The sequence below is a fragment of the Lampetra planeri genome, unplaced genomic scaffold (assembly GCF_965212315.1).
Source record: "Lampetra planeri unplaced genomic scaffold, kcLamPlan1.2.h2 scaffold_179, whole genome shotgun sequence".
Classification (NCBI taxonomy): domain Eukaryota; kingdom Metazoa; phylum Chordata; class Hyperoartia; order Petromyzontiformes; family Petromyzontidae; genus Lampetra; species Lampetra planeri.
Window position 1 is genome coordinate 83,928 of NW_027614529.1, and position 18,905 is coordinate 102,832.

The window sequence follows — 18,905 nt, forward strand, 5'->3', positions numbered from 1 at the left end:
AGCTCAAAGAAGTGGCTTATCACGTGGAAATGTATAGCAGCCAAATACTCAAATCGCACGTTGATTAACAACATGTACATACGTATGTACGTTGATCTTTCACACTGTATATGTGGCCAACCGTGCTAATCGGAGGTGCAGTGCTAAGTCTATGGGTAGTGCTGAGTCTATGGGTAGTGCTGAGTTTATGGGTAGTGTTGAGTCTATGGGTAGTGTTGAGTCTATGGGCAGTGTTGAGTCTATGGGAAGTGTTGAGTCTATGGGCAGTGTTGAGTCTATGGGCAGTGTTGAGTCTATGGGCAGTGTTGAGTCTATGGGCAGTGTTGAGTCTATGGGTAGTGTTGAGTCTATGGGCAGTGTTGAGTCTATGTGCAGTGTTGAGTCTATGGGCAGTGTTGAGTCTATGGGCAGTGTTGAGTCTATGGGCAGTGTTGAGTCTATGGGTAGTGTTGAGTCTATGGGCAGTGTTGAGTCTATGGGCAGTGTTGAGTCTATGGGCAGTGTTGAGTCTATGGGCAGTGTTGAGTCTATGGGTAGTGTTGAGTCAATGGGCAGTGTTGAGTCTATGGGCAGTGTTGAGTCTATGTGCAGTGTTGAGTCTATGGGCAGTGTTGAGTCTATGGGCAGTGTTGAGTCTATGGGCAGTGTTGAGTCTATGGGTAGTGTTGAGTCTATGTACAGTGTTGAGTCTATGGGCAGTGTTGAGTCTATGTGTAGTGTTGAGTCTATGGGTAGGTTTAGTCGATGGGCAGCGAGTATGTACGTTGAACTTCTTTCGCACCGTACGTAACCAACCGTGCTAATCGGAGGTGTGGGAGACTCACCTCCCAGGCGTACATCTTGTCCCGCACGGAGGTTTTTCCGGGTGGGATCCACGGCCCGCGGCTCCGTCCTCGCGGCGTCGACCGTGCGCTCGCCCGCTCGCCCCCCACGGTTCGTCCCTGCAATCGAGCAGCAACCACGCAACAACAACAACCGATACAGTAACTCGATAACAACAAGAACACCACCACAACACGTGAGCCTGTAACAACAACACAACAGCACGACACATTACACGCAGAAAAAAACGGCGCGACAATAAACTGTACCTCCGATTAGCACGGTCGGCTACGTACGGTGCGAAAGAAGTTCAACGTACACACATACATACTGCCCATAGACTCAACACTGCCCATAGACTCAACACTGTTGATGCGCGTGCCCCTATGCGGGAGCCGCCGCATGCCCCTCACCTCCGCGGAGCCGGCTCCCACGCGGGGCTTGCGCGTCTTCTTGAGGTGCACGTGCACCGGCGTGTCTTCGTCCACGTGCACGTGCACCGGCGGGGAGCCCGTGCGCATCTTCATGTTGCCGCCGCACTACCGACAACAACCAACAACAACAACAACCAACATCATCATCATCATCATCGCCATCTTCACCATCATCACCATCTTCACCATCCCCGGGAGCCCGTGCGCATCTTCATGGTCCTACCGCACTGCTGACAACAACCAACAACAGCCAACACAACAACAGTATAATCATCACCATCATTACCATCATCATCACCATCACGGGGAGCCCATGCGAATCTTTATGGTCCTGTCACACTGCAAACCACCACTAACAACAACAACCAACACCAACAACATCACCATCATCACGAGGCGCCTGTGTACATTGCAAACCACCAACGGCAACAACCAACACAACACCATCACCGGGAGGGAGCCTCCAAGCACTTACGACAACAACACAAATTGCCACCGCAACCGACTGACCGCAAACATCACCGTGCCTTCACACTACCCCAGCGCACTGCTGACGTTAGAACGACAACAACGCGATGACCACGACCTCAACGACGTCAAGTGCAGATTTCGTCGCCCCTTTGATCAGACCCAGGCGTAGGTGTCGCACGCACACACGCCCACAGGCAAGCGGTCGGTCACCATCATGAACATCAAACCGTGGTCCATCCGTGAGGTTTTTTTTTTATTGTGGGTTAGGTCGCGTAGATATAAATGTGTCGTGAAACCGGCCATGTCGGGTGGTAGTGGGTTTAACGACACATTTGTACGTACGCAATCTAACCCAAATATGGATAATGTTGGCCGTGAATGCCTATGTGTTAAACATGGTCAATCCACTGCTGGATGAAGGACTCCCTTAGCCGTGATTATCCTGCCGTGTGGTGAGTGAGCGAATAAGCAAATGACCGTGCTGCTGCTGTTACTGCGGGGAGCGGTGGTGCAGTGGTTAGCGCGATGCGCTAACCACTCACAACTAACACCGGTGACGATTATCTGAACCGATCATGGGCATCTCCTAAGTTGACTCAGCCTCAAATGAGTACCTGGTGCGGTGTGTAAACAACATCAGCACTGGGGAGACAAAGGCGGCCGGGCGTTGTGCTGGTCACCCACCCCCTCGTGTGCCAGTGTTGGTTCTTTCGGTAAAGTCACGTAGAAGGGAAATAATAAAATAATAAAAATATAAAACAATACAAATTCTCACGACGTTTCGACTGCAACACAATCAATCGTCATCAGCTGTGAAATCCACAGCAAGACAATTTGAAAAAAGTCGTGAGAAATTTTATTGTTTGATATTTGTATTATTTTATTATTTCCCTTCTACGTGACTTTACCGAAAGAACCAAGAATATGAATCTCTGCAATCACGAAAGCTTTAAATAAAAATTTAACCTATTCTTATTTTTCATCGCCCTTTGGATACTGGAAAAAACAGAAGGTTTCCCATGATAAGCACTTCTCAGACTGGGGGTGACCCCCATGGCAACGCGTCTCTAGCCACCTTCAAGCTGCAATAAAAATAACATATCCCCCAGCAACGTGAAGCCAGCTTCTATCTATCTGAATAACCACGGCACTGTAGTGGTCTAGATGTCTTGTGACCCCCCCCCACACACAGTTTCACCTGAAGACGGAAGCTTGTGTTGCCTCCGAAACGTCGTGATTTTTTTTGTTAATTTTAATTTCATTTTTTACCTACGTGACTTTACCGAAAGAACTAAGAGTATATATACACACAGACACATCCTCCACATCACCCAATTGATTCCTCAAAAAACTTTGTATATTTATTTTTTCAAATTTTCTTGCTGTGGATTTCACACCTGATGATGCTTGCTTGTGTTGCAATCGAAACGTCGTGAGAATTGTTATTGTTTTATATTTGTATTATTTTATTATTACCCTTCTACGTGACTTTACCGAAAGAACCAAGAATATGAATCCCTGCAGTCACGAAAGCTTTAAATCTAAAAATATATTTTAAAGGCTTATTGAAAAAAGGGTACACGTTTATGGGGTCGGTTAATATTGTGAAATCGCAAGACATCTGGACCATCCTGTACAGTAACAACAAAGGAGCTCACTGCATCGATTTGTATCCACCGATGGTTATGACGACAGATTGTGCTGCTGCTGATGATGCAGAAATGATGATAGCAACCTGACACGATTTCGAAATGATGTCCGACGTTTCGCTTCGCATGCTGGAAGCCCTTTTCAGCAACTGATTTAACGATTGCTTTTGATGAGGCCGATACTAATGATAGTGGTGGTGCTGACGAGACCGCGATGATGTTGATGAAGACGACGACGATGATTACCACACCGCAACAAACACCCCAGAACGTTGTGTTTACAAATCGGAGTCTTCGTTTCCCTCCCTCACCCCGCCGCTCTTCCATCAGCAGTAGCGGAAGCGAGACATTGCAGGCGCTGCGCTTCGAACAATTACAATCCACAACGCGGCAGTTGCAACTTCCACGACGGTACATCCCACGCAACAGCCAAAACAACATCACCGACCGCCACAAACTGGTACCGTATTTAACCGACCCCGGTGGTGGTGGTGATGATGATGTGTCGCGCGCCGTCCGCCCGCTGCGTCAACGCCGCCGCCGCCGTCTCGCGGCCTCCAAAACATCGGCACGGCCGAGCCCTCCTTGCGCCGCTCCCATTGGTCAATTCAAACTCAACGTTGGCTCGAGCTCGGCCGCTGATTGGTTGAATATTCCCGGCGGCCGTGTCCCGTTGCGATCAGCTGGAGTCGAGCCCCTCCCCCCGCGCCCGCCCAACTGACAACGTTGCCGTGGAGACGGTTGAAGAGGTGGGGGGGGGGACGCGCGTTGCCAGGAGCAACGACGCGCGTTGCCATAGTGACAGCCGCGCGGCCTCTTGGCGGGAATTTACAGCGGCATTTAACAAAACACTTTTACCCGCAGCTCCCCTCAGAAAATTAATTTATCCCATAACAATAAAATAAAGCTCAACGCATGTGTCGATACTCGTAACAATGTCATACTCTTTGGTTCTTTCGGTAAAGTCACGTAGTTAGAAATAAAATAAAACAAATCACGACGTTTCGATTGCAACACAAGCAATCTTCATCGGGTGTGACAACCACAGCAAGAAAGAATTGCTGAAGTGGTCTGTGGTTGTCACACCTGATGATGATTGCTTGTGTTGCAATCGACACGTCGTGATTTGTTATATTTTATTTTCTACCCACGTGACTTTACCGAAAGAACCAAAGAGTATGGATTCCTGGGGTCAGGGCGAGTTATAAACAACAAACAACACACACACATTATGAGACCTCCTTTACCAGTGACAAAATATAGTAATAGGTTTTTACCCTTTCAACTGGTACAAAAACTGACACCTTTATACAAGGGATCATGTTTGCAATAACCACAACACAAGCAGTCAAAATGCAAACAAAAATAAACAACTCTGATAAGATTATCAGTGTATCAACTCTGCTTGTGTTGTGGTTACTGAAAACATGATCCCTTGTATAAAGGTGTCAGTTTTTGTACCAGTTGAAAGGGTAAAAACCTATTACAACACACACACACAACAAAAACAACAACAGTCCCAGACCACAGCAAGACAACACCACAGATCAGCAGCAATGTCACATTAACATTCAATTATCGATAAGCAGATAATGTGCCCTTTGTATATCCGCACTCTCCACATTAAACATAACACTTTTTATTCGATATTATTAAGTGGAGATAGATATGAACATCATCACGTGCGTGGCACCACAGTATCAAGTGCAGTTGGTGGTGGTCGCATTTGTAATGAGCTGTTTGTTGATGGCTGGACGCGTGTCAAAAAGGGCTTTACAGCTCATAGGATTCTGATTTGGGGTCAATGAAAGCCTCAACTTATATATTTACAGCCCTTTGCCAATCCGTGGTGGGACGGAGTCGACAAAAATGCACTAATTCATTGCGATTTTGACTTCATGTGGCCAATTATCGTAACGATGTTTTGCGTTTAATCCGTTCCGTGATCAATTGCCGTGTCAAGAGCGTTGTGTCAACTTGGAGTGCCCGGAAAACACTCGCACTGAACACTGCAGAAATCATAATAAAATCCCTCATTCGCTCATCCGCTCACGCATTTAAACACATTCGTGCGGAGGGAGCTGATAGGAACGTTGGGTTGCTCGGTCAATGGCCAGGGTCAACGGCGGCGTGGTGTATTCCGCAAATATGCCCGACTGTGAGGGCGGGCACAAGCCGGCGTGAGTAGGTTACACGTTGAGTTTTATATGGGCACCACGGGGTGACCAGCCCCTCCCCACCCCACCCAGCCCCTCCCCACCCAGCCCCACCCAGCCCCTCCCCACCCAGCCCCTCCCCACCCCGCCCCACCCCACCCAGCCCCACCCTCCCCACCCAGCCCCTCCACACCCAGTTTCTCCCATCCCCACCCAGTTTCTCCCCACCCAGCCCCGCCCCTCCACACCCAGTCCCTCCCCCCCCACCCTCCCCACCCAGCCCCTCCCTGCACGACGGACGGACGGACACATAAATCCCCTGTGGGCTGGTGTAACCAGGAGGTTCCTACCAGTACCACTCACTTGTCTTTAGTTTATTGTCCTTCCCCCCGCGCCTCCGATTAGCATGGTTGTCTACGTATGGTGGGGAAGAAGTTGAACATACGTACACCGACAAACTTACCCAACCTCTAACTCAACATTCACCCTCTTCCCTCCCAACGTTCTCCCATCGCACCTGGCGGATGGACCTTTCCCTCCCCTCCTCATCGTGGTCACAAACGAACACTCGTAATCGGTCGGTAAAGTCTCCGTATCACTTTATTTAGCGAACGAGTCTGCAGGCCGCGTCTACAAGCGACAACGACAGGGGCTGCCCCCCCAGGCACACCCGGTCACAACACGGCCGGCATGCGCGGAAAACCGTCACTACCGCCGCACGCGTGCCGGGCTTCACGCAACCTCCGTGGGCTGCCTTGAAGCATTAGCATTTGACTGGTGGAGTGCACGCCACCACCCGTTCAAAATGTTTAGGCAAGTCTAAAAATGTTGGTGCAAACGTGGGTGGCAGTTGAGCGATGGGCAGCCCTTCCTGCTGCCCACACGGGGTTGAGAGAAAGGCCCGATCGTGTCCGTCCGGTGCTTGCCGAGCCGCATTGGCTTCTGCTTGCCGAACGAATACAGCGGCGTCGTTATAAGGTCGCGCTAGTTACACACAAAGTGTTTGCTGCAAATGAACCACAATTCCTTGGCTGATCTCGTCACAGAGCTATAGAACATCGTCACGCGACACTCCGGCCGCCCTCGCAGCGGCGGCTTTTATCCGAACCCTTTTCCCGTTCACCTGAGAATCTCGGAACGCACGAGTGGTTCGGCGTTAATTTTATTTAGAGAGGCGTAGCGCCGTCTTGGTTCTTTCGGTAAAGTCACGTAGAAGGGAAATAATAAAATTAAAACATAACAAAATACAATTCTCACGAAGTTTCGGCCACAACGCAAGCAGCCGTCCTCAGGTGAAGAACAGGGCTGTCGGAAAGACAGCGTGTCATTCAGACGCAGTCACGAAAGCTTTAAATCAAAATTTAGGTGTAGCGCCGTTGCACTCACCGCCGCAGAGAACCGTAGCGACACGACCGCCGCACTCTACAACAGCTGGCGCCAAAATGTGCCACACGCCTCTTCCCGGCGTGGCCTTGCGGGAGCCTCGGTACCTATCAAGTTATTTTATTTTAGCTTTTCTTCCGGTACCGTTTCGTTGACGTACGCGTACGTACGTCACCGGAATGGGAAAGGGTAAACGAGCTATCTCGCGCGTGCTCGGGATCGAGGCTGTGGAGGCGAGCGGCTCTTGGATTGCAGACGGCAGCGGCGTGGGGCGCCGCGCGTCACGTGCGTCACGCGCGTCCCCGCTGCTGTCCGATGGCCTGCTGCGTGCGCTCGTACCACGGCCCCAGCTTCGTGTTGGCCATGACGTCGTCAAACGCCTGCAGGCCCTCCATGACGCGCAGAACGCCGAACACGGCCTGGAGCCGGGGCATCGCACGGGGATGGACGGGGACGCACGGGGAAGTACAGGGATGGACGGGGACGCACGGGGACATACGGGGATACATGAGACACATGGAGATGCAGAAGCATAAATGGGGGAGATGCACAAGATAAGTCTAGTGTAGGTTTAGAATGGGTTTAGGAGATGTTTAGGATGTGTCAGGAAGGGTGTACGCTGCTGTTTAGGGTGGGTTTATGATTGCTTTAGGTTGGGGCTTCGGCTTGGTTTAGGATTAGGTTTAAGCCGAGGTTTAGGATTGAGTTCATGTTGGGTTTACGATGAAGCACAGGCCGGGTTCATGACGGTTTTGTTGAAGTTGGGCTTTAGACCGAGGCTCGGAGTAGGATGGGGCGTGAGGGCCAGGCTGGGTTTATGACGGTGTTGTTGAATTTCGATTTAAAGCTTTCGTGACTCCAAGGATTCATCTTCTTGGTTCTTTCGGTAAAGGCACGTAGAAGGGTAATAATAAAAATAAAACATAATAAAATAATATAATAAAAGCATCTAATTATCATTTTTATTATTTCCCTTCTACGTGACTTTACTGAAAGAACCAAGAAGGTATTGTTGAAGTTGGGCTTTAGACCGAGGCTCAGTATGGGATGAGGGTGCGAGGCGCAGGCTTGGGGAAGGGGGATGGGTGCCGCTGACCAGGTCGGCGAGGTTGGGGCTCTGTCCACCCATGAAGGGGCGCTCCTTCCCCAGGGCGCGCACCCACTCATTGGCGGCCTGGTACAAGTCCTGGCGCACGTCGTCCTGCATGTGGTGCCTGCAACGCACCGTGGGGTGAGAGCGGTGGGAGCGGTGGGAGCGGGGGGTGGAGGGGGTGGAGGGGGTAGGGGTGGCGCCAGCGGTTCCGGCGGAGCAGAGGTCACCATCGCGCCTCACAGCGTGAAGCCGCTGGGTTTGACACCCCGACCCGCGCGCTCTCTCCGCGTGGTGTTGATGTGTTCTTCGGCTTCAACCACTCCTCGGCCTTTTCCAACTCCCTCCTTCCGTGATTTAAGGGCTCCCTCCCTCTTGCGCGTGTGTTTAGTGTTGAGACTACGGGCAGTGTTGAGTCTATGGGCAGTGTTGAGTCTATGGGCAGTGTTGAGTCTATGGGCAGTGTTGAGTCTATGGGCAGTGTTGAGTCTATGGGCAGTGTTGAGTCTATGGGTAGTGTTGAGTCTATGGGTAGTGTTGAGTCTATGGGCAGTGTTGAGTCTATGGGCAGTGTTGAGTCTATGGGCAGTGTTGAGTCTATGGGCAGTGTTGAGTCTATGGGCAGTGTTGAGTCTATGGGTAGTGTTGAGTCTATGGGTAGTGTTGAGTCTATGGGCAGTGTTGAGTCTATGGGTAGTGTTGAGTCTATGGGCAGTGTTGAGTCTATGGGTAGTGTTGAGTCTATGGGTAGTGTTGAGTCTATGGGTAGTGCTGAGTCTATGGGTAGTGTTGAGTCTATGGGTAGTGTTGAATCTATGGGTAGTGTTGAGTCTATGGGTAGTGTTGAATCTATGGGTAGTGTTGAATCTATGGGTAGTGTTGAGTCTATGGGTAGTGTTGAGTCTATGGGTAGTGTTGAGTCTATGGGCAGTGTTAAGTCTATGGGTAGTGTTGAATCTATGGGTAGTGTTGAATCTATGGGTAGTGTTGAGTCTATGGGTAGTGTTGAGTCTATGGGTAGTGTTAGTCTATGGGTAGTGTTGAATCTATGGGTAGTGTTAGTCTATGGGCAGTGTTGAGTCTATGGGTAGTGTTGAGTCTATGGGTAGTGTTGAGTCTATGGGTAGTGTTGAGTCTATTGGCAGTGTTGAGTCTATGGGTAGTGTTAGTCTATGGGCAGTGTTGAGTCTATGGGTAGTGTTGAGTCTATGGGCAGTGTTGAGTCTATGGGCAGTGTTGAGTCTATGGGCAGTGTTGAGTCTATGGGCAGTGTTGAGTCTATGGGCAGTGTTGAGTCTATGGCCAGTATGTACGTCTGTGCATTGAGCAATCGCGCCAATCTGAGATGTTGGTCGTCTGCGTGCGGGGGGGGGGGGCCCACTCACTTGCGCTTGAGCCGCTTGCTGACGAGGAACATCGCGGCGGCGCCGAAGTACTTGGCGAAGGCGCCCTCCACGGAGCCAAACTTCCCCACGCGCACAATGTAGTCGAACGACGCCAGCGCCTCGCCCGGCGAGCGGTACACGTTGGGCGAGATGAGGTGGACGAGGTGGTCGTCCGCCCAGCGCCGCCACTTCGTCTCCTCCCTGCTCCTCGCGCACACGGTGGGGAAGTGGGGGGGGGTGGCAAAATAGACACAAAGGTCACCCGTGTAGCCTTCAAGCCAAGTGCGCTGTCGTTGTGGCGAGTGGCCGGAACGGCGCACACCTATGACGAGGGTTGGTGTGTCAGCACCAAGCCCGGCCGCCTTTGTCTCCCCGGTACTGATGTTTACATACAGGGCCGGGTACTAATTTTCAGGCTGGGTCGACCTAGGAGAGGCCCAGCACCGGGTCAGATATAATCGTCACTGGCGTTGGCCGTGGTTCGTTGGGCGAGTGGAGTGGGTGCGTTGCTCTTGACCTGCAGAGACGGTGGCTGAGCACTGCGTAAGATGGAAATTAAGCAATCAGTTCCTGGCATTGCCGAGGCGTCAACACGCGTGGAGGAATCAATGAGCGAAGTTCACGGGCAACGGTAACCACTGTGGTAGCAGCAGCAGCAGCAGCGCTAGTAGAAGAACGACAGGGGGGTGGCCGACCCGCTGGTTTGCGAAGCGCACTGTGTGTGTGTGAGCGAGCGAGTCGGCTAGCGAGTCGCTCGGCGGTGGAGTCTCACTGGCGGGCCTTCTCGCTGGCGTAAAACTGCGTGACATCCACCCCCTCAGGCAGCATCACCCAGTACTTGTTGCCGTGCTCCACCACCTCCTTGCCCCGCTCGTCCTCGTGACGCACCTCCGGGTACAGTGTCAGCACCTCCTCCAGGCCCCGGCTGCTGCCCCTGCAACCAACGCCACAGATTACGGCTACAACAAAAGGCCTAAGGCTTAGGGCCTAGGGATTGGGGTTTAAGGCCTAGGACATAGGGGATGGGGCCTAGGGCTAGGGCTTAGGAGTGAAGAGGTTGGGGCCTACGACACAGAGACTAGGGCTGGGGCCTAAGGCCTAGGTCCTAGGATTTAGGGGCTAGAAGCAGCTAGGACTTAGGACCTTGGGCCTAAGGTCTGGAGGCTGGGGCCTAAGGCCTAGGGCCTAAAGGCTAGGGCCTTGGGCCTAAGACCTAGGGCTTATGACTGGGGCGAAGGGCTATTGTTAAGAGCTGGTGCTAGTGCTTGGGCTTAGCAGTTAGTGTCAAGGCTTCGTGGTTGGTATCATGGTTGGGGTTTAGTATTTTTGGTTGACGTTGCTTGTGTTAGTGTTAGGAGCTGATGCTAGTGTTGACGGTTAGTGGTAAGTCTTGGTTTTAGTGCTGTGAGTTAGTGTTGGGGTTTACCATTACAGCTTAGTGTAATGGTTCGTGGTGGTGGTGGTTTAGTATTGTTTGTGTTGTTGTGAGCATTACGGTTAGCTTTGGTGTGTTTGCGTTATTGTCAGTGTTCTGGGTTGGTGTTATGATTACTGGTAAAGGATGTCTCATAGTGTAAATGCTTACCCCGAGCTCTCAATACTCTGATAGTGCGCTGTTTTTGAGTTGTACACCTTTTGGCGTTATCTGGTCCAACACCAGTGGAGACTAGGCTCTAAAGAAAGCCGTCTCGGGTGTGGACCAATCAACTTCAAGGACAGTGCATATCATTATCATTATCAGAGTTGTTTCTTTTTGTTTGCATTTTGACTGCTTGTGGTTATTGCAAACATGATCCCTTGTATAAAGGTGTCAGTTTTTGTACCAGTTGAAAGGGTAAAAACCTACTACTATACTTGGTGTTATGAGTTGCTGTTTGTGTTAAGGATCAGTGGTACAGGAAAAAGTTAGCGATTGAGGTGGTTGCTCTTCAATGGCCATATGAATTATTTATCATCAATGTTAAAGACAGGGGTAATGGTTAGTGCTGGGGCTTGGATTATGGCTACGGTTAGTGTTAGAGGTTGGGGTTTAATGGTTGGGGCGAACGTTGTGTCGTGCGACTTGGGGTTGGTTGCTCACTTGGAGATCAGGAGGGTCTTGAGGATGCTGATGATGTACGAGGAGTCGTTGAGTTGCTGTGGGGAGAACCGCCGAACAATGTAATCACAGGCCCATCGCTCACTCACACAGCAGCCGCCTACTAACACAGCTGGTGCACGTACAACACAGCTGGTGCAGGAACCAAAACAGCTGGTGCACGTCCAACACAGCTGGTGCAGGAACCAACACAGCTGGTGCAGGAACCAACACAGCCGGTGCACGTCCAACACAGCTGGTGCAGGAACCAACACAGCTGGTGCAGGAACCAACACAGCTGGTGCACGTCCAACACAGCTGGTGCAGGAACCAACACAGCTGGTGCAGGAACCAACACAGCCGGTGCACGTCCAACACAGCTGGTGCAGGAACCAACACAGCTGGTGCAGGAACCAACACAGCCGGTGCACGTCCAACACAGCTGGTGCAGGAACCAACACAGCCGGTGCACATCCAACACAGCTGGTGCAGGAACCAACACAGCTGGTGCAGGAACCAACACAGCCGGTGCACGTCCAACACAGCTGGTGCAGGAACCAACACAGCTGGTGCAGGAACCAACACAGCTGGTGCACGTCCAACACAGCTGGTGCAGGAACCAACACAGCCGGTGCACATCCAACACAGCTGGTGCAGGAACCAACACAGCTGGTGCACGTCCAACACAGCTGGTGCAGGAACCAACACAGCTGGTGCACGTCCAACACAGCTGGTGCTGGAACCAACACAGCTGGTGCACGTCCAACACAGCTGGTGCAGGAACCAACACAGCTGGTGCAGGAACCAACACAACTGGTGCAGGATCCAACAGCCGGTGCACATCCCAACACAGCTGGTGCAGGAACCAACACAGCCAGTGCACGTCCAACACAGCTGGTGCAACACAGCTGGTGCACGTCCCAACACAGCTGGTGCAACACAGCTGGTGCACGTCCTAACACAGCCGGTGCACATCCCAACAAAGCTGGTCCAACACAGATGGTGCACGTCCCAACACAGTTTTCATTTTCAGTTTCATTTATTTAGTGTAGCCCTGTGAGCCATTCGGCTCTTGAATCGGGTGCAACCACAACAAACAAAAAACATCTTAAAGTGATTACGCGCAAATAGAAAAATCCAGGAAAAAACTGCAAAGTCTTCCAGAAAAAAATCACCGTACATCAACGCTGTGTGCAAAAATCTCAGTGGGATGCAAGTCAAACAACAACAACAACCACAAGACAACTTAGATTAAAGCAATCATTCTAACTCCGTACTACAACAAACAAACATGGCCAAACCAAAAAACTTTTCGAAATCACCAAAATAAAGCCAAAAGCAATGTAACAGCAGTGATCATAGGAACTGTGACCGAACTTTCACAATAAACAACATGTACCACCAAACCCTGCAGCCATAGCTGGCTGCATGAGTCACAGGAGCAACCTGGCCATCGCAAATGATAGCTCAACAAAGTGGCTTATCATCATCATCGTCGCGTGAACATGCATAGCAGCTAAATACCCTAAACGTACGATGTTGATTCCGAATGTGGAGGGAAAAACCAGAGGACCCGCATAAAATCCACACGACCACGGGGAGAGAGAGACACGCAAACTCAAAATATACAGCAGGTGTTAGGGTCGGGATCGAACCCATGACCTCCTGCATACCAGGCGAGGTAGGTAACATATCCTAGCCACCGTGATGATGATGATGAGAGAGAGAGACACGCAAACTCCAAATATACAGCAGCAGGCGTCAGGGTCGGTATCGAACCCATGACCTCCTGCATACCAGGCGAGGTAGTCAACATCTCCTAGCCACCGTGGTGATGACGAGAGAGAGAGACACGCAAACTCCAAATATACAGCAGCAGCTGTCAGGGTCGGGATCGAACCCATGACCTCCTGCACACCAGGCGAGGTAGTTAACATCTCCTAGCCATTGTGATGATGATGAGAGAGAGAGACACGCAAACTCCAAATATACAGCAGGTGTCAGGGTCGGGATCGAACCCATGACCTCCTGCACACCAGGCGAGGTAGTTAACATCTCCTAGCCACCGTAGTGCCCCGCCACTCGGGAGACAAAGGCGGCTGGGCGTAGTGCTGACCTACCACCCCCTTCGTGTGCCGTGGCGGCCTTGATGGTTGCTGCTACTCGCCAACAGCACTTGCCCCAACAGTCTGTTGAGGCTATACGTTAGGGGGTGGGGGGGGGATTGCCTTTGTCAGTGTGCACGAGACTCACCACAGGGTTGTCGGAGCCAGCGGCTTCGTTGGCGACGATGACGATGGGAACCTTGCGGTATGACGAGAAGGCGATCTCACGACGCATCACCGGGTTCACCTCCACCAGGCGGTAGGGCAGGCCGTGGTAGTCCAGGAAGGCGCGCACCTTGCTGCAGAACGGGCACGTCTGGTACTGGTACAGGGTCAGCCTCGGCGCAGCCTCGCTCTCCTCCTGTGAGACGAAAAAAAGACGAAGATCCCTCCCGTGACACGACTGTTGGGGCACCGATGAAGCAGAGGTCGCAAATGGGTTTTGATTCCTTACCCGTACCCGGCCGCACCAGGGTCGCAAACGGGTACCCGTACCCGTACCCAGCCGTACCCGTACCCTACCCGTACCCGGCCGGGTACGGGTAGGGTACGGGTATCGGGTACCTGATTGCGACCTCTGGGATGAAGCCACGTTGCAGGCGCGGGTGGGTTGATTCTAGGAACTTGAATTGTGAGAAGAGACAAGACGTTGGGAAATGAGTGACAAACAGTTGCTCACCAGTGACTCACGGTCTACCCGTACTCGGCCGCATCAGGGTCGCAAACGGCTACCCGTACCCGGCCGGGTACGGGTAGCCGGGTATCGGGTAGGGTACGGGTATCGGGTACCCGGTTGCGACCTCTGCGATGAAGGCCCGCATGACGCAGGGCGGGTGGCCAGCACCACACTCCAATACATCCGACATTCGCCACTAAGTGGCGGTGACGTCACCATGGCGCCTGTGCCAGGCCAGGTGCACTTTGAGGCCACGTGAAGTGTTGAAGGCTCGTTGAGAGGTCATGGAACAGACCCAGGTGCCGTGGGTTGGCCGAGACGACTGGCAGATGTATCCCCCCTACTGTGCCAACTTGCTGCACACGTACAAACACACACGTACACACATCTATATATACAAAGACCACCCGTATAGCCTTAACAGACTGTTGGGGCAAGTGTTTTTTAGCGAGTGGCACCTATGAAGGCCGGCATGACACATGGGGCCGGTGGCCAGAACCACGCCCCGGACGCCATTGTATCTCGCCGAGTGGCAATGTTGACACACCGCACCAGGTACTCGTTTTAGGCCGAGTCTACCTAGGGGAGGCCCCAGACCCTTTCAGATAATCGTCACCGGTGTTGGCAGCGAGCGGGAATCAATCTCGGGCCACCGGGCTCGTAGCGCAACCGCGCTAACCGCTGCACCACTGCTCCCCACACGGACCTCACACACACTGATCCAGAGTGCATGCTAAGGTCAGGGTTAGAGTATGAACCTTGCATAGGGTCCAAGATTAACGCCGAGTGAATGTTAAGGGTTTGACCCCGGGTTTAGGGTCAAGCTTAAGGGTCTCCTCCATATGCAGTTCCACCCCATCTTTACCAATTAGGGTTAGAGACCAGGTCCAACCAGTTCACAGACTACGCACGTCTGGCTAAGAGGGTTTGCCTTCCTGTGTTGGTCAACGGCTTAGGGCTGGACCCAACTTTATAGTCGTGGCATGGGTTTGACCCAGTAGTGGGGGTCAGGATCACAGACCCCGTGTGGGGGTCACATCACAGACCCCGTGTTGGGGTCAGGATTGCCGGTGTCGTGTTGGGGTCAGGGTCACAGACCCCGTGTTGGGGTCAGGATCACAGACCCCGTGTGGGGGTCACATCACAGATCCCGTGTTGGGGTCAGGATTGCCGGTGTCGTGTTGGGGTCAGGGTCACAGACCCCGTGTTGGGGTCAGGATCACAGACCCCGTGTGGGGGTCACATCACAGACCCCGTGTTGGGGTCAGCATCACAGACCCCGTGTTGGGGTCAGGATCACAGACCCGTGTTGGGGTCAGGATCACAGACCCCGTGTGGGGGTCACATCACAGACCCCGTGTTGGGGTCAGCATCACAGACCCCGTGTTGGGGTCAGCATCACAGACCCGTGTTGGGGTCAGGATCACACACCCCGTGTTGGGGTCAGGATCACAGACCCCGTGTTGGGGTCGGCCTCACAGACCCCGAACAGACAGCTGAGGCTTAAGGTCAGGATTAGAGGTTAGGATTAGAGGTCAGGGCTGGGTCACCCCCCCCCGCCCACTCTGCCCCCCCCCCCTCCCGTACCGGCTCGGCCTTCGCGGCGCTCTGCAGCTTCCACGCGGCGCCCGCTCCGAGCAGCGTCAGCGCCGAGCCCGCGGCGCCCAGCAGCCATGCCGAGCCGCGGCTGCCCCCCCATCCTCCATGCCCGCGAGCACCATCGCCGCCGTTGCTCCATCCTCCACCGAGCGTCGCTCTCAGCGCCAGACCCCGGCAGGGCGGCGTGAGGAGCGGGGGCAGGAGGAGGAGACGAGGCGACGGCGCTCGGCCGAGGAGAGCCGTCGAGAAAGCGGCTCCCCGCGCCGCGAACGACGCTGCTGCTGCTGCTACTACTGCCGCGGACGCCATGGGTCAAACACGTGGGTTGGAGGAGGAGCAGGAAGTGGAAGCCGCGTGACGTCACGCGAGGGGGGCGTGGTTTTGTTTTTTTAAAGTCGTTGGGTCATCGGTGCCAGCTCAGAGGGCCTTTGGCTTTTTGTGGACGAGGTCAAAAATTCAAATCGAGATTGAGGCTAAAACGATTTAAAACAGTGGAGTTTAAATTTCGATTTAAGGCTTTCGTGACTGCAGGGATTCATCTTCTTGGTTGTTTCGGTAAAGTCACGAAGAATGGAAATAATAAAATAATAAAAAATAAAGCATAATAAAATAATTCTCTCTGTTGCCTCCGAAACGTCGTGATTTTTATTTTATTTTTATTTTACTTTTATAATTTTTTATTTTTTACCTACGTGACTTTACCGAAAAAACCTAAGAATATGAATCCTTGCAGTCACGAAAGCTTCAAATCTAGAATTTGTTTAAAGTCGTTGGGTCATCGGTGCCAGCTCAGAGGGCCTTTGACTTTTTGTGGACAAGGTCAAAACTTCAAATCGAGATTGAGGCTAAAACGATTTAAAACAGTGGGGTTTAAATTTCGATTTAAGGCTTTCGTGACTGCAGGGATTCATCTTCTTGGTTCTTTCGGTAAAGTCACGTAGAAGGGAAATAATAAAATAATAAAAATAAAACATAATAAAATAATTCTCACGACGTTTTGGCCACAACGCAAGCAGCCGTCCTCAGGTGAAGACCAAGCCTGGTGGTGTTTCATTCAGACGCTGTCTCCCCGACAGACCTGGTCTTCACCTGAGGACGGCTGCTTGCGTTGTGGCCGAAACGTCGTGAGCATTATTTTATTATATTTTATTTTTATTATTTTATTAGTGATGGTTCTTAGCCTTTCACTTGCAGGCTTGCAACCCCGTTGGTTCTGGATGGTTATAAAAATATTTTCTAATGTTAATAAATACGTAGGTGTTTGATGAAAACAAAGTAAGTCGATTATTGAGTTTAACACGTCGGCTTTCGCGACCAATATCATCCATAATAGGGGTGTTTATACTGGTAGGAACCTCCTGGTTACACCAGCCCACAGGAGATTATTGTGTCCGTCCGTCCGTCGTGCAGGGAGGGGCTGGGTGGGGAGGGAAGGGTGGGGCTGGGTGGGGAGGGGCTGGTCACCCCGTGGTGCCCATATAAAACTCAACGTGTAACCTACTCACGCCGGCTTGTGCCCGCCCTCACAGTCGGCCATATTTGCGGAATACACCACGCCTCCGTTGACCCTGGCCATTGACCGAGCAACCCAACGTTCCTACCAGCTCCCTCCGCAGGAATGTGTTTTATTTTTATTTTACCAGCTAAAGCCCCATTGAGCAATAACATTTTTTTCAGAAGCGACCTGGTCTATCGCAAATGATAGCTCAACGAAGTTGGCGGCTTATCATCGTGTGGAAATTTATAGCAGTTGCGAGATGTTGATTCTAATTGTGGTGGTGGTCGGGGGGGGACCGGAGGACCCGGAGAAAAATCCACGCGACCACGGGGGGAGAGAGACACGCAAACTCCAAATAATTTATTTATTTGGGTTATATCGCGTAAATACAAATGTGTCGTTAGGGGCCGTCCATAAATGACGTCACGCACCTAGGGGGGGGGGGGTCAGACATTTGTGACGATGTGTGACGAGGGGGGGGGGGGTGAGAAATGTGACGTCACATCAAAATGCGCAACTTTAAATAAATATAGACAACACGTTCTACTTAATTAAATAGACTTTTTATTAAATGTTTTCTCCTACAACATCAGGGTGTAGCGCCACATTAAATACGCACTACAATAACAATAGTTTTATTTTTTGGGGGGGGGGGGGCAGAGCTTTGTGACGTCATATTTCAGGGGTTCTGACTTTTTGTGACGCCGTGTGACGATGGGGGGTGGGGGGGTCAAAATCGTCCCAAATCGCGTGACGTCATTTATGGACGGCCCCTTAAACCCGCGATCACCCGACAGCCAATTAGTAGGCCTACGTGTTAAATCCGAATATACAGCAGCAGGCGTCAGGGTCGGGATATAACCCACGACCTCCTGCATACCAGGCGAGGTAGTTAACATCTCGTCATCGCGGCGTCCTGTACACAAAACGTGGCTTAATTAATCGAAGACACAGCAGTCTGCCTTGTCACGCGACAATCCACAAGCTTACGAGATCACTAACATTCCAACCCAACCATATTCATTGCCCTTAGTTTCCATCCCAGCTCATTGGATTCCAGATTTAGGTTGGAATGCAATCGGCGCAGACCCAGCAAGTGGCAAGATGTTAACTACCTCGCCTGGTCTACAGGAGGTCGTGGGTTCGAACTCGACCCTGACGCCTGCTGCTGTATATTTGGAGTTTGCGTGTCTCTCTCTCATCATCATCACGGTGGCTAGATGTTAACTACCTCGCTTGGTCTACAGGTTATGGGTTCGATCCATACCCCGACGCCTGCTGTATATTTGGAGTTTGCCGTGTGTCTCTCTCTGTGGTCGCGTGGAATTTTCTCCGTGTCCTCTACTCTCCCCATTTAGAATCACGCGTTTCGAGTATTTGGCTGCAAAACATGTCCACGCCACTTCGTTGGGGTTACAATTCGTGAGTCAGGTCGCTTCCGAAGAGCTACATCACTCAGTAGGCCTTGCCCGGTAATATACAAAGTTTAGTTTATCTTATAGTCCGTTCCCTTTCTTTATAACTTCCGTATTGGAAATGTGATATGAAGCAAAAGATTAA

General features: G+C 51.8%; 2 protein-coding genes across 3 annotated transcripts in view; both read right to left on the minus strand.

Annotated features, from left to right (window-relative positions):
- The window catches only part of ODF2 (outer dense fiber of sperm tails 2), a 30,177-nt gene extending 25,728 nt beyond the window's left edge, over positions 1-4,449 (minus strand). The window contains exons 1-3 of one of the 2 annotated variants that reach the window (XM_078622807.1): positions 3,855-4,449; positions 1,236-1,361; positions 825-941 (exon numbers count right to left, since the gene is read on the minus strand). In XM_078622807.1, coding sequence (XP_078478933.1) covers positions 825-941; positions 1,236-1,349 — 231 coding nt within the window. In that variant the 5' untranslated portion in view covers positions 1,350-1,361; positions 3,855-4,449. Of the gene's footprint in view, positions 1-824; positions 942-1,235; positions 1,362-3,840 lie in introns of both variants that reach the window. The other variant, XM_078622806.1, reaches the window with a different exon arrangement.
- Positions 4,450-6,114: 1,665 nt separating this feature from the next.
- PTGES2 (prostaglandin E synthase 2) lies at positions 6,115-16,192 on the minus strand. The gene is made up of 7 exons (XM_078622798.1): positions 15,836-16,192; positions 13,721-13,933; positions 11,471-11,526; positions 10,163-10,324; positions 9,391-9,591; positions 8,012-8,129; positions 6,115-7,334 (listed from the first exon to the last, which is right to left on the minus strand). The coding sequence occupies exons 1-7, from the start codon at positions 16,154-16,156 to the stop codon at positions 7,206-7,208; spliced, it is 1,200 nt and encodes a 399-aa protein (XP_078478924.1). The 5' UTR covers positions 16,157-16,192; the 3' UTR covers positions 6,115-7,205.
- Positions 16,193-18,905: the final 2,713 nt, after the last annotated feature.

Bases quoted from the DNA above. Each gene is read 5' to 3' on its own strand.
- PTGES2 (XM_078622798.1), bottom strand. From the start codon at position 16,156: ATGGCGTCCGCGGCAGTAGTAGCAGCAGCAGCAGCGTCGTTCGCGGCG. The intron at 11,527-13,720 runs GTGAGTCTCGTG...TTCTCCCCACAG, and splicing joins CTGGCTCCGACAACCCTGTG to CAACTCAACGACTCCTCGTA. The intron at 8,130-9,390 runs GTGAGTGGGCCC...GGTGCGTTGCAG, and splicing joins AGCAAGCGGCTCAAGCGCAA to GCACCACATGCAGGACGACG.